The following is a 14,277-nucleotide window of genomic DNA, read 5'->3' as shown; positions in this document are numbered from 1 at the left end:
TTTTTACTCGTAGCCCCAAGTTTTACTCGTAGCCCCAGCTGCCATGATAGGATCGGATAAAAAAATAGGTGCTCTATGCTTGTTATAGTGGCTTGCAGTACATATGCTGGGGAGAGAGAATATGGTCCATGCTAAAAAAGAAGAGGGAGAGGAAATAAAGGTGAGGTACGATGAAAACAAAAGGTTTCTTTACAAACCACTACGAGTGATAGTTTGTGTTATGTGAATAGTAGTCTCAACATTTCTTAGTTTATGTGGATCATTTTATTTGTACTGTAGTGTTAGCCTCCATCAGTGATGCCCCTCAAACGCAACCTGACTGTGGAATCTATCTCCAAATGTCGCTTGCTTGCAGTGAAAGCAGTGTAGGGTTGTAGTGTTACAGAGCGTGAGAAATGGTCTGCACGCAAGTGGATTCATGTGAAAAAAAAATTGAATGCATCAAGCACGACGCAAAGCGAAGGATGTTCTGTCTGACGGGGGCGAGATTTGCGTGTCATGGGCTGCATCAGGCTTGCGAGAATAGCCCGGTCTCCATGGCTGGCATCCTGGCACAGAAGACTCAGCAGGCCAGTAATTCAGTACAACAAGAGCTGTAATATGTGCAGGTTGCAATTCGTTGATTCCCATCTGGTAGATGGCAACATGCAGTTTCACACCTTCTTGGACATTGACGCTGACACTTCAATATTTGAGTGATATATGGGATGAGTGACATTCATAATGTTCAGAAGTTTTGAACTCTGTTCGTGCATTACATGAGTCCTGAATTTACTGCAATTTGGAGAAGCTGTAATTTGTGATTTACTGCCACAGTAGGCTGGCTGGGGTGACACTGTGGCATGCAACTCTCTGTTCCTGCTTTGCTTTACTATTTTGTTGTCTAGCTTCACAGTGGATTTAAGGACAGCGACTGTGTCAGCCTGTCTCAAAAATAACCAACTTCTTTGGCCCTTTCCACAATATAGAAGCTCTTTGGCCTCAGTCTCCTGCCTCAAGCTTTGATCTGCCAAAGAAACCCTGCCTCCTGCACAAGAGCAAGGAGAGAGAGAAACAAATATATAATTACTATTTGGCCAGTCACTAGATTCCATATGTAGGGGCACCAGCATGAAGGAAGCAGCAATCCAACAAAATCTTGTTACACTGATATATAGAGGTAATATTCGAAATGAATGGGCTTCAGTGAGCGTGCTCAGAATATCTTATCAAAGGGAATTTATTTAGCAGAGAATCAAAACCACGATTTTGGTTCGTGATGAAGGACCATTTGTATACCAATTGACCCAAAGAAAAAAAGGACACTCAAAAGGATTGTGACAGATCACATGAAAGTGAAGTTTCTTTCTTCAGGGTGCTGCTCACTTTGGAGCTGCTGCTGCTTTTGAACATCACTTTAGCCATGGCAATCTCTCATGTGTCATGCTGTTCTGTCCTAGAATGACTCAAAGATGAATTCTTTCCTTTTCTTTTGCACATATGACCTGAATTACCTTCCAATAGGAATGTACTTGAGGGAGAACAGGGGCAGCCTTAAGGATCTGATAGCTGCAATGCCTCTCAAAACTTTTCTTTTTTTTTTCATCCACTGTCTTTTACCCTTCTCTTCACAAGAAGAAACAAGGGATTAAGAGGGAAAGTTAGGAAAACAACATAACTCAAAAAGCAAAGTGCAATAAAAGCAAGCATGGCTCAGCTTGCTTTGATTCTACTCTCCCCCTCCCCTCCCCCTCCCCCTCCATTAGGGACGTCCTTCAAAAGCACAGCAGAATCGGCCAAAGCAAAAGAAAGCCCCAGAGGCCAGAACAGAACAAGAAGCAAGAATACCGCAACAGCGACTGACACAAATCCTGCTGCTACTTCCCCACATTATAATATGCAGTCACGTTGCGCAGCCGCAGCCGCAGCAGCGTTGCATCGCATTTGCGCCACCCCATGCCCATGAGAAGAAGCTCTTAGAAGACCAGCGTTGTCGCCAGGAGAGAGGAGGAGGAGGAGGAGGCGGCCACGGAAGAAGACGACGCTGCGCGGCGACGACCGGAGGGTGTCATGAGAAGGCCGGCCGTGTTCGTGAGGCAGGCGGCGCCGGCGGCATTGGCCATCTTGTTTGGAGCGCTTCTTCTGATGTCGTTCGTCATGGACGACGTCAAGAGAGCGGCTCTGCCGGCGGCGATCGGTGGGAGGAGGATGCTGGGCAGAGGCGCTGGAGGGCAGAGGACTCTGGAGGATTTCAAGGCTGATAACCCCTTCCAGGACAGCAAGAGAAGGGTGCCCAATGGTCCTGATCCTATCCACAACAGGTACTTCGATTTACAGATTACTGCACTACAAGCTTGGTTTTGGTGTTTGAGTTGGTCCTTTTTTAACCCTTGTCATGAGGAATTTTGCCACTTCAGAAAAGCAGTTGCTATCTCTGTACCAATGCACAGGTTTCTTGAAACTAGACGTTTTAGGCTTAAAAATGGCTTCTTTACTACGTATGATGAGGCAACAAGATACTGTAGGTCTGTAGCCTTCATCCAACTTGAAATGGAATTCCAACACATGACATTTTTGTCGTAACTTGTTTGTTTAGGCTTGCGTCATGGGAAGGGAACGCTCTTGTTTCACCAGTTTCTGTCTGCTGGCATGTAGTCTAAGGTGAATGTTTTGCAGTGCCTTCAATGTGCTGTGTAATAGCCACAAAACGTTCATTTTTTTCCAGACATGTAATTAGTTTGTCTCACCATATGCACCCATTTACCATGTTTTGTCTGAAGATTTTTCATGTTGGATATATAGTAGGTCAGAAAAGAAAGAAAAAACTAATATTTCACATAACATAAATAAATATATGAGTAAAAGCAGGGAGGGAAAAACAAAGGGAGACGCATATGAGCAAAAGATGTCACGCGCTCCTTTTCCTCATCACTCCCACATTCCCCTATGATGATATGCTAATCTTTCAGCAAAAGCAAGCAGATAAGTCCTATTCCCCCAATGAGTAACATAGATGCACATATCATTCTTGAAATCATTAGTCTACATCCATGAAAGCAGTCAAACAAAGCGCACCACCACGGTTCATCATTGATAAATAAACAACAGAAAGTCTTAACGGTTTCAGTGCATCACCTGCTGAAACAAAGACTGTGCTGTCTCAGTCAGTCCATGCCTTCAGGCTTCTTCCCCTTCTAATCCAGTTTCAAATCCTTGTGCCTTCTCCAGGGGAACCGGCAAGTCAGGACGATCGCCGGGCCGAGCATGACGTCGGCAGCGCGCATGCCGAGGCGTGGAAGCTTCCGATTCCGAAGAGGCCGGCGACATGTTGGGAGCAGCAAGCAAACAGAAGATGCATTGCATGGCATTGCATTGCATGGAGGAAGAGGAACAGACAAGAGGTGCATTGTGGTGGGTCTGGCTGGGATATGTTGGGTGTAACTAGGGGGAGGTGGCCTATCTTCTTCTAAGCACTGCTATTTAAGACAGTTTTAAGCATGATGAAAACTTTAGCTTTTTGGGGGGAAACAAAGGCTATTCGATTCTACCAGTGGGGGTTTGTTTTTTGTAAAGAGAGCAGTAAGTATCAAGCTTCCCTCTCACATGGAAACAAGCAAGCATCAAAGATTCTTGGCAAAGGGATGTGGGCAAGAGCTCCTCCCCTCTCTCTTTTGGCCGCAGCTGCTTTATACCCTGTTTTCTTTGAGGTGTTCATTCTTTTGCATTACCACTGTATGGTCTGCAGCACAGCAGCAGCAGCACATCATAATTTTGCTAAAGGGGTCATGGGTCTGAACTCTGAAAAGAAGCACCGGCACATACAATTCTCTTACAGAACTTTATCTTCTTTTTTTTGTTTCAAAATATAGTCCCACATGCCAAAATTCAGGCTTACAAGTCTTGTGAATGTCTCTAGCAGTCTAGTTTTTACCACAAAACATGAACCTTTTGCATCAAGCATGCCACAAACAAACAAAACAGGAGCAGGTTAAAAGCAAAGGGAGAGAAGGGGTAAAAAAGAGAGAGAGAGGAGAAGCGCCAGCCAAGCCAGCCTGCCAAAGCAGCAAGCCTGCCTTTTCTATTCTTTTGTTTCCTCCCTCTCCCTCCATTGTACCTTCTCTCTTTAACTTCTTTTCTTGTGAAGCTTTGAACAGGCAAAGTGGCCTTGCTTGAGTTCTAAAGCAGACAAGGATGCTAGAGAGAGAGTGTGAGGGCACTGTGACTCTGTGAGATAAGAGCTGTGGTTTCTGTCCAAAAGATGAAGGCTCCTGGTCCTGGGGGCTAACCTATTGACCAGTCATCTTGTGTTTTACTAGTAGAACTGAAGATGCACTGCATTGTGTGGACTGCTTTGTTCATCAGATGCTGAGCAAAGGGGAGACAGAGATGAATCCTGTTCCTGCGTTGCATGCCTCCAGTCAAGAGGCACCCTGGGGCCTGGTGCCGTGCCAATGCAAGCACAGATCCATTGCTTTTTAGTTTTTACTCTTTGGGATCCAAAAACAGTGCGTACATAGAGTACATCCTAGCTTCCAATGCAGGGTCTCTTTGTACGCTGTATTTCAGTTGCTTGGAAACAACTGAGAGCTTAGTTTCAGTGCATACTACTGTATGTGCTAGGACTAAAAAGCCTAGAATTCTGGATTAGTTGAAACATGAAGTCATAAATCTCCAGTTTAGATCTAGTTAATTAGGTGGCATTTCAACTTTTGAAGCAGCACATTTTAGGGCATTCTGATTAATTAAAAAAGAAAATGTGATGTACAAGAGCGACGTTGAGTGCTGTGTTCGTCTTACCTCTCTGAGATCTGACTGGATGTAAGTTTGCCAGGAGCAGCAGATGTACCCCCGAGATAGATTCTTGCAAGCCTCTGACGTCTGACGTCTAGCAAAGCTCAGCAGATGCGTAGCGTATCTCAGTGATTGATAAGATGAGCCAACGCCCATGGAGTCGAACGCTGCACGCAGAGGCAGAGGCTTGTCCCAGCAGGGGATCTTGAGTTGAAATCGAAGCAAGTGCACTCGGTTCGAATTGCTGTGGCTTTTGATTCCATGACTTTTACGGCAACGGCACACAATAGTAGGGCATTTGACGGTCCAGGGGAGTTAGCACAAGTGATTAGTGATGCTGCCTTCCACGGTCTCCCACTTCATTTCGCTGAAATTTAGCTTATGCTGATGCTTATGCTAAAATACTATGAGAGTAAAACACTGTTCGTTCGTTAAAAAGTACGGTTAAAGTAGTGCAGGAAATAACAAGTTTGGACATATGTCATACCATTGAAACACGATATTTTGAACGTGACATTCACAACATTATATTTGTAGACAATAGTCACTATTAGTTGAGTGTTTATGAAGTATGAACAATTTGCACATAATTCAAATGTCCGCGTGCAACTATCTATTATATCACAATGTCTATGATACGTTTAAGATAGACTTATAGTTCTGCAGGAATTAAAACTCTTGAAATTTTCAATATCTATGTCAAAAAGTCCTTACGTGAAGTTATATATGAACTCAAAAACATCTCATGTGCAATTTGTAATAGACTAGAAAGTAAATATCATCATGAAACAATGTTTATGCTCATCATATTTATGTGTGTGAGTTGTTCGTTATTTCACGCCGACACGAATTACATTACAGGAAAGTAAGATAGACCTTTGGAGAGTAAATGAATTGCCAACTGTTTTTAATAGCATACTCCCTCCGTCCTATAATATAGCGCATTCTAGAAATATTAGGATAAATTAAGAGAGAACATAAAAGACGCATATACTCTTATTTTATTTCCTAATCAGGCGCTATTATCAACATGATTGGTTGCTAGATGGAAAGTATTTAATGCAAGAATGGTTTTTGTACTCTAGAATGCATTATATTTAAGGACAAATTTTGAATGCTAGAATGCACTGTATTACAGGACGGAGGGAGTAGGTCACTATACCATTCTTCGAGGGTGTTTAAAAGCAATTTATGTCTTTATGTCACATACCATAAGGAGGTATAGTTTTCCACATAAAAATATTATGGTCCTATCCATGGTATTGCACTCTCAAGGCAAGCTTATAGAGATATACCATACCTACTCTAGATTAGTTAAAAGTCGAGATACCATACAAGAGAAAAAAATCTCCAATTTGAATTAGAATATAAGCTTGCCTAAATGGAACCATAACAATTTTTATGTGAAAAAACTATACTTTCAGATGGTATTCCAAGCAAGGCATTAGTGTTCCTCTTTACTTAGTGGAGAGAGAGAGAGTCATTTTGTAATCTATTTGCCATTTTACCTTTGAGCCTGGAAAGCCTAATAACTTGTACAATTATACATAATGAAAAAATTTAAGTTGGGGACTCTTCTGCTGACTTGTCGAGGTTTTACCACCGATAGCCTGCCATGGAGGTACCCGGGGCAGTTGTTCGGGCTTCGACGTATGCAGAACTCGGCGGTTAACGCAAGAGACAGTCGGTTTATCCTGGTTCGGGCCCTCGACCGTGATCGAATAATAGCCCTACATCCAGTCGGCGTTAGCCTTTGCGTTGAATTGATTGGTATGTGCTCAATTGTTGTTCTTTGGTGTCCACGGCCTCTCTTTATATAGACAGAAAAGGCCGTGGAGCGATTACCTAGACTTGACTTACCGATCTAGGGAGCCCTGCCCTCCTTTATATAGTCCAGGAGGCAAGAGTCCTAGTCGGTTTACAATGTAGAGTTCTAGTAGGATTACAGGGTAGTACTACTACTAGGATTACATGGGAGGAATCCTAGTTATACTAGATCTTCTCTCTTCCTTGCGGGTATCCCGTGGGTCCCGCATCGACAAGCCCTCGAGCACTTCATGGTTGAGCTCTGGAAGCCCCGTCTTGTTCCTTCAGGTCCTGCCGAGTAGGAACAAGCGTCGTCCGAGTGCTTTCTTGAGTGAAAACCGTGTAGCGCTTCGTGAGATCTTCGAGTGGCGTGTACTTTTTTGAAAAAGTACACCCACTGGGTGTAGCCCTCGAGCCTCTTGCTGTTTGGAACAAAGAGTTGCAGAGTCTTCCCTGAAAATTTCCCAGGAAAATTAAAAAACATTCCCCGAGGATATGCCTCTTGTAGAGTCCTCGAGCATTTCATGGTTGAACTTGAAGGCCTCCTTGTTTTCCGGCTTTGCCCGGCGAATCAAGCTCGGTCCAGGTTCTTTCGACTGTGAAGCCTTGAAGTGGTCCTGTCTTAAAGAAGTATTCTGAGTGGCGTGTGCTTTTTCAAAAAAAAGTGCACTCACCGAGTGTAGCCCCCGAGCCTCTTGCTATTTGGAACAAAAAGTTGGAAGGTCTTTGAATTTTTGTCATTGGAAAAACCAGAAATCTCTTCTGAGGATATGTACCCAGCAGCCCCCGAGCATATATCTGGGTTCTTTTATTAAAAAAAATTTCGGATATAGGGTCTTTTGTCATATTCTCGGGTAGTCTGCTTTTGTCAGAGGTAGGTGGAAGGTAGTGGTTGAGTGTAAATGCTGCTCAGTCACGAGTTATACAGTGTTGGTATATTCTTCCGAATATGCTTGTCCTTGAGCACTATTCCTTCATGCTTGTGTCCTCTTTTATTGCTTTCTGACTTTTCACTGAGTCCTTTGTCAGGCTTGTTCTGTTGGTACTCCAGGTCTATGCGCACTGCTCTTTGGCCTATAAATACCCTCCTGGTGTGCTGCTTTGATTCATCAAGTGTCTTGTTGCATAGTCTGAAGTCTCCGTAGTCATGAATATGATAGTTTGTGAAGTAGAGCAGCCCTCCGGGCGTGGTTTGTAATTCTTGTATATCTTGTAGTAGATGGAGGAAGTCTTGTGATAGAGATTAGAGGTAGACTGATCTCGTAGCAAGCATTGTACCAGGAAGTACGTGGTAGTAGGTAGAGGAAGTCTTGTGATGTGGGATACGTTCTCTCATCCAGCAGTTCTAGGTTGTTCCTCCTCGCCCGCTTTGCGACTGTTCGGTGCAGATCAACACCTGATCCAGTATCACATCGGACTTGGGTAGACTAATGCCTATAGGCCTCCCCTGGTCCATGTTGTCCCACTGTGCTACTGATTTTTGTCTTGGATGCACTTCGCCCGTCCTTTGAAGAAAATAGTGTAGCCGAGTGCGGTGTGTTCTGTTGAGTAGCAATTTGGAACATGTTGTCGTTCCAGGGCCTAGTTTTGTCTGGGTTCCTTGCTAGCTACCTTGCTTGTCTTAGTACCGAGTTCATTGGGTCCTTGTAATCTTGTATCTTTCGAAGTCATTTGTAATGGAAAGAATCTTGTCTTCTAAGTTGTCGTTCTTCTTTCTGTTGTATTGTCCCGGTTGTTTCTGATACTTCTGAGTTCTTTCTATGGAAACCGAGTACTTTGTTTTCCTAGTGTGGTAACGCTTCTTTGCTTCATGGGGTATGAGTTCTTTTGTGGAGTAATATAATAGCTCTGCTGTTGTATTGGATGGATAAGTCTGAAATCTACACGTTAAACTGTATCGTTGTGAAAAGGTGTGCCGTCCGTCATTTTAGTCGCGTCAGTTATGGCAAAAGATAGACTGTTGCATTCTCATGCCGTGTTAAACAGGCCTGGTGGGTCGTGTTTTTACCGCTGTAAAATCTATTTAACGACCTTTCTTCTTCTTCCTCTTTCTTACTATGCTTTTGCCTTGAAACCCTAGTCCTCAAAGCGTCGCCGCCGCCATTATCGTCGTCATCTGAGCGTCGTCATTTGAGTGCCACTGTCTTTAGTGCTTTAGTACTTTTGCTAGTATATGGGTAAGAAGAGGTCGTCAAGCAAATCCCCAGTGGCCTTTGTGGATGAGGAAACGTCGATTTCTACGATTGAGAACCAAGAGTTTGTGGCCATGAGGGCTACAGTTAATAGCTGGCCTGCTCTAAGCACTAAAGAGGAGTAGTTGAAGGAGTTGGCCGATGAGGGCTTGATCTAGGAGAAGAGCCTTGCTGAGTGGAGGGCGCCTGGTGAGCATCGAGTTCCTTATCTCAATCCTAGGGAGATTATTCTTTTCCTGTCTTTCGTTCGTGCTGGCCTATGCCTCCCTGCTTCTTCCTTCCTTCATCGCTTTCTTTGTTTCTTTGATATTTCTTTAAACCATCTCACCCCGAATGGGGTTCTTCATCTTTCAGTCTTTATTCATTTTTGTGAAACTTTCCTTGGAATCCTCCCTTCTATCACGCTCTTCTGGTATCTTTTCCATTTGAAACCGCACCCTAGGTCCAATAATACTTCTGTCCTAGGCGGGTGCGGTCTTTAGTTTCACCAGAACAAGCAGAAGGAGTACTTCGATTACACCTTAGTTGATTCGGTGAAGGACTGGAGGACCGAGTGGTTTTATATCGGGAATATGGATCCTCCCCTTGCTGTGCATTTGGATGTTGGTCCAATCATTAATGATCGGTGGGAGAAAACTCCATTGATGACTGAAGAGCTTCAGAAGATCAAGCCATTCCTTGATAGAATCAAGACCTTGAAACAACAAGGCTTGACCGGGTTCGAAATCGTGGCTAGCTACCTTCGCCACCTGGTTTAGCCTTTGAAGGCAAGGGAGACCTACGGCTTTGAGTATGCCGGGGCCGAGGATCCATCTCGGATGGTTCCGACGAGGGAGCTAATGGAGGACAAAGTCTTAGAGCACCTTTGGAAGATTCTGAAGGGTGTAAGCGTCGTCCCACATAGGGTTGATGAGTACTCTACCACCTGTCCGCCTCCTGTTGTAAGTGTTTTCCTCTTTAAATTCATCGCTTTTTCGTCTTCTTTGCATGGTATCTTGATGTATAGTATCTTGATGTGAGTCGACTTGTTGCAGGAGTTTGGGCAGAATTTTGATGACATGCCCCTGTTGCCTCTAGAGGACAGCCCGGTTGTTGTGTATTCGGATGCTGGTCCAGTCAGCTTGCTGGGGACTTCTTTGGCTGAACCCGGTTCGCTGTACATGGACTATGTTCTTCGAGTTGTGCCCCGTGCTGCTTGAACTACAGTGAAGAGGGCGCTGATGGATAGTTTTTCTATTGGTGCGTCTACTCCAAAGGGGCTTCGTTCCTTAGGTGCGTAGATCACAGGTAGCATGCTCTTAGGTGAGGTTATCATTGATTTCATTTTGCTTTCGTGGCTTCTTGTTTATCTGAGTTCTCTGTTTGTCTAGCTGGTTCCTTGGTGGACCTTGTTGTGGAAGAGGATGAAGAGGAGGACATGCCTCTCGTTGTCCACCGGTAAGTAGTCAATTCGAAGCATCTATTCTTGGTTGTTTTTCAACTGAACCGACTTCTTTTGGTTTTGATGTTCTTTGCCCTTTTGTTAGTGGTCGTAAATTGGATCATGGTTCTGACAGAGTCATAGTGCCAGACCTGTCCGCTCCTTCCCAAGCGGATGTTGATATTTTGTCCGTTGCCATGCCTCCTCCTAAGCCGGCTTATGGTTGGCTTGGTGGCATTGGTATGATGAGGAAGAAGATTGCCACGTGAGTTTTTTGACTTATTTGCTTAACTCTTTTCTTCTTTATCTTATTGTATTTCAGATGAGTTCTTTTGTGCTTGAAGGTCGGAGTTGACGTCACCTTCTGGCTCTCAGTCAACTTCTACCTCTATCCGAGTTGAAGCTGTGCTGATGGTTGCCTCTTCTCTGCCTGCTACATCCTAGGACTCTGGGAATGCTCTCGGTGTTGTTGTGGTAGAGGAGGTGACCACCACTGTCGAGCAGCATTCCGTCGATCAAGCGGAGTCTGCCCGGGTTGAGGAGGATGTGACCGTGGCGTAGAACCCGGCTGCATCCAAGGCTAGAGTTGCTGCTGCTTATGACACGACCCTGGTCGTGGCGTCGGCTCCCTTGCCATCTTCTCTTGATGCCGTTGTCTTTGCAGGAGATCAGCGTCTGGAGGATGAGGTGTTGAGGGGGTTCGACCCTACCTTCCATCTTTTGAGTTATCTTCTTCATGGGTTAGTTTGATGGAGGGGGCGTCCTCTTTCGGAGAGAAGTTACAGGTGAGTAGTCTTTGTCTTTTGTTCTCTTTCTTTTTGGTTCAATGTTCACTTATTTTGCCTTCTTCTTATCTTCTCCTTTCTTCATCTAAGGCATTCTCTCAAAATTACTCAAGCTTCTCTGGCTCTAGCAAAGCTAAAAAGAAACTGGCCTCCAAGGTGGATCTCTTGAAGGCCGAGTTGGCTAGTAGGCAGGCCGAGCTTGAGGCGGAGCGTCAGGGGCGCCAAGTCACCAAAGGAGCTCTCCGTGCCCAAATTGGCGAATCAGAGCAGAGGAAGAATGATGCCCTAGCTGCTTTGTAGGAGGCATCTGAGAAGTCTGAGGGCTTCAAGAAGGACTGTGAAGGTATCCGAGATCTTTTTATTTTTCATCTTTTCTCCTTATTTATTTGCCTTTTCGGTTTTTGGACTTGTGCAATTTGTGTGGTCAGGTCTTCAAAGGAGTAACAAGCAGCTTCTGGATGACATTGAGGTCATGAAGGTGATAGTTTGGTCTAAGCACAATAAAGTTGAAGAGGTAATTGAATGTGCTAAGGGAGAGCTTGCTTCTGCCAAGTTGATTAGGCATGGGGCTGACCGAGATCTTATGCAGGCTAAGAAATCCATAGAAGACTTGACTGCTAAACTGTCCATAGCTGAAAAGAACTGGGCCAGCTTGTGGCAGTCTTTTTAGACGGTGGCCAGTCTCCTTTAGACTTCAGAAGATAACAGGCAAACATGGGGTCAATTTATCCCTTTGATTCATGTCTGTCTTCAAGGCTTCGTTAAAAGGGCTGCCCACGTCTGTATCAAGAACGTCCTGGCTTATGTCTGGGTACTTGCACCGTCAGCTCCTCTAGAGAAGCTTGCTGAAGGGGCTAAAAGTCAAGAGTACCTGGAGGCTATCGAGAGGGCGAAGCCTAAAGTTGATGCCTTGGCTGGACTTATTTCTGAGCAGTTGGATATAGAACTCCCTCCTCCAGATGATGTTTTTTATTTTTGTATAAAGAACTTTCTTTCTAGGTGTCTTTTGTAAAGATAACACCTTTCGTTGCCTATATGAAATGTATTGATCTTCCATATGGATGTCTTTGCCTTTTTATTCTTCAGGCGAGTTGTCCAAGCGATCAGAATTTTTTTTGAGTAGTCTCTTCTTGGGCGTGTCACGCATCCGTAGCTTAGAGTGGTCATGTTCTTTCATCCATTGTAGGATAACTCCTTGATAGGTCGAGCACTTCGTTGGCTTGACAGAGTTTCTTGATAGGTCGAGTGCTTGTCTGGCTCTTATCTGTGCCGTGTAAATAACTCGGGGTGTGTTGATCGTTGGCTTGACAGAGTCCCTTGGTAGGTCGAGTGCTTGTCTGGCTCTTATCTGTGCCATGTAAACAACTCAGGGTATGTCCATTGTTGGGTTGACAGAGTCCCTTGGTAGGTCGAGTGCTTGTCTGGCTTTCTTCTGCACCGTGTAAACAACTTAGGGTATGTCGATCGTTGTCTTGACAGAGTCCCTTAGCAGGTCGAGTGCTTGTCTGGCTCTTGTCTGCACCATGTAAACAACTCAAGGTATGTCCATTGTTGGGTTGACAGAGTCTCTTGGTAGGTCGAGTGTTTGTCTGGCTTTCATCTACACCGTGTAAACAACTCAGGATATGCTGATCGTTGTCTTGATAGCCTTCTTAGTCTTCGTCAGTACTAAAAAGACTTAGGATCGGTGGGCTCAAGCATCTTTTCAGCTATTTCGCTCTCATCCGGTGAGCTCAAGCATCTTTAGCTTTTTTGCTCTCGTTCGGTGAGCTCAAGCATCTTTTCAGCTTTTTTGCTCAACTCGGGATGTGGCTAGCATCTGGCACTTGCCCTGGTTGTTAAAACAACTCAGGATCGGTTCGAGTGTTAGCTTATCAGCTTTCTTACACTCATCGGTGGGCTCAAGTATCTTATCAGCTTTATTGTTCTCATCCGATAGGCTCAGGCATAATTTCAGTCATTTTGCTCTTGTCCGGTGAGCTCAAGCATCTTTTTAGCTTTTTTGCTCAACTCAGGAGGTGGCCAGCATCTGGCACTTGCCCTGACTATGAAAACAACTCAGGACTGATTCGAGTGTTAGCTTATCAGCTTTCTTACTCTCATCGGCGGGCTCAAGTATCTTATCAGCTTTATTGCTCTCGTCCGGTAGGCTCAGGCATAATTTCAGCCATTTTGCTCTTGTCCGGTGAGCTCAAGCATCTTTTCAGCTTTTTTGCTCAATTTCGGAGGTGGCCAGTATCTGGCACTTGCCCTGGTTGTGAAAACAACTCGGGATCGGTTCGAGTGTTAGCTTATCAGCTTTCTTACTCTCATCGGCGGGCTCAAGCATCTTTTCAGATTTTTTTGCTCTTGTTCGGTAGGCTCAGGCATAATTTTAGCCATTTTGCTCTTGTCCGGTGAGCTCAAGCATCTTTTCAGCTTTTTTGCTCAACTCGGGAGATGGCCAGCATCTGGCACTTGCCCTGGCTGTGAAAACAACTCAGGACCGATTCGAGTGTTAGCTTATCAGCTTTCTTACTCTCATCGGCGGGCTCAAGTATCTTATCAGCTTTATTGCTCTTGTCCGGTAGGCTCAGGCATAATTTCAGCCATTTTGCTCTTGTCTGGTGAGCTCAAGCACTTTTCAGCTTTTTTGCTCAATTTGGGAGGTGGCCAGCATCTAGCACTTGCCCTGGTTGTGAAAACAACTCAGGATCAGTTCAAGTGTTAGCTTATCAGCTTTCTTACTCTCATCGGCGGGCTCAAGCATCTTTTTAGCTTTTTTGCTCTCATCTGGTAGGCTCAGGCATAATTTCAGCCATTTTGCTCTTGTCCGGTGAGCTCAAGCATCTTTTTAGCTTTTTTGCTCAACTCGAGAGGTGGCCAGCATCTGGCACTTGCCCTGGCTGTGAAAACAACTCAGTACCGATTCGAGTGTTAGCTTATCAGCTTCTTACTCTCATCGGCGGGCTCAAGTATCTTATCAGCTTTATTGCTCTCGTCTGGTAGGCTCAGGCATAATTTCAACCATTTTGCTCTTATCTGGTGAGCTCAAGTATCTTTTCAGCTTTTTTGCTCAATTTGGGAGGTGGCCAGCATCTGGCACTTGTCCTAGTTGTGAAAACAACTCAGGATCAGTTCGAGTGTTAGCTTATCAGCTTTCTTACTCTCATCGGCGGGCTCAAGCATCTTTTCAGCTTTTTTGCTCTCGTCCAGTAGGCTCAGGCATAATTTTAGCCATTTTGCTCTTGTCCGGTGAGCTCAAGCATCTTTTCAGCTTTTTTGCTCAACTCGGGAGGTGGCCAGCATCTGGCACTTGCCCTGG

The 14,277-nt window shown here is 44.8% G+C and overlaps 1 protein-coding gene across 1 annotated transcript; it reads left to right on the top strand.

Annotated features, from left to right (window-relative positions):
- Window positions 1-1,771: 1,771 nt before the first annotated feature.
- LOC136537848 (uncharacterized) lies at window positions 1,772-3,380 on the top strand. The gene is made up of 2 exons (XM_066529823.1): window positions 1,772-2,300; window positions 3,208-3,380. The coding sequence occupies exons 1-2, from the start codon at window positions 2,050-2,052 to the stop codon at window positions 3,245-3,247; spliced, it is 291 nt and encodes a 96-aa protein (XP_066385920.1). The 5' UTR covers window positions 1,772-2,049; the 3' UTR covers window positions 3,248-3,380.
- Window positions 3,381-14,277: the final 10,897 nt, after the last annotated feature.

Source organism: Miscanthus floridulus, chromosome 2 (genome assembly GCF_019320115.1).
Source record: "Miscanthus floridulus cultivar M001 chromosome 2, ASM1932011v1, whole genome shotgun sequence".
NCBI classification, from domain to species: domain Eukaryota; kingdom Viridiplantae; phylum Streptophyta; class Magnoliopsida; order Poales; family Poaceae; genus Miscanthus; species Miscanthus floridulus.
This window is presented reverse-complemented; position numbering and strand designations above follow the sequence as displayed.

Bases quoted from the DNA above. Each gene is read 5' to 3' on its own strand.
- LOC136537848 (XM_066529823.1), top strand. From the start codon at position 2,050: ATGAGAAGGCCGGCCGTGTTCGTGAGGCAGGCGGCGCCGGCGGCATTG. The intron at 2,301-3,207 runs GTACTTCGATTT...TGCCTTCTCCAG, and splicing joins CCTGATCCTATCCACAACAG to GGGAACCGGCAAGTCAGGAC.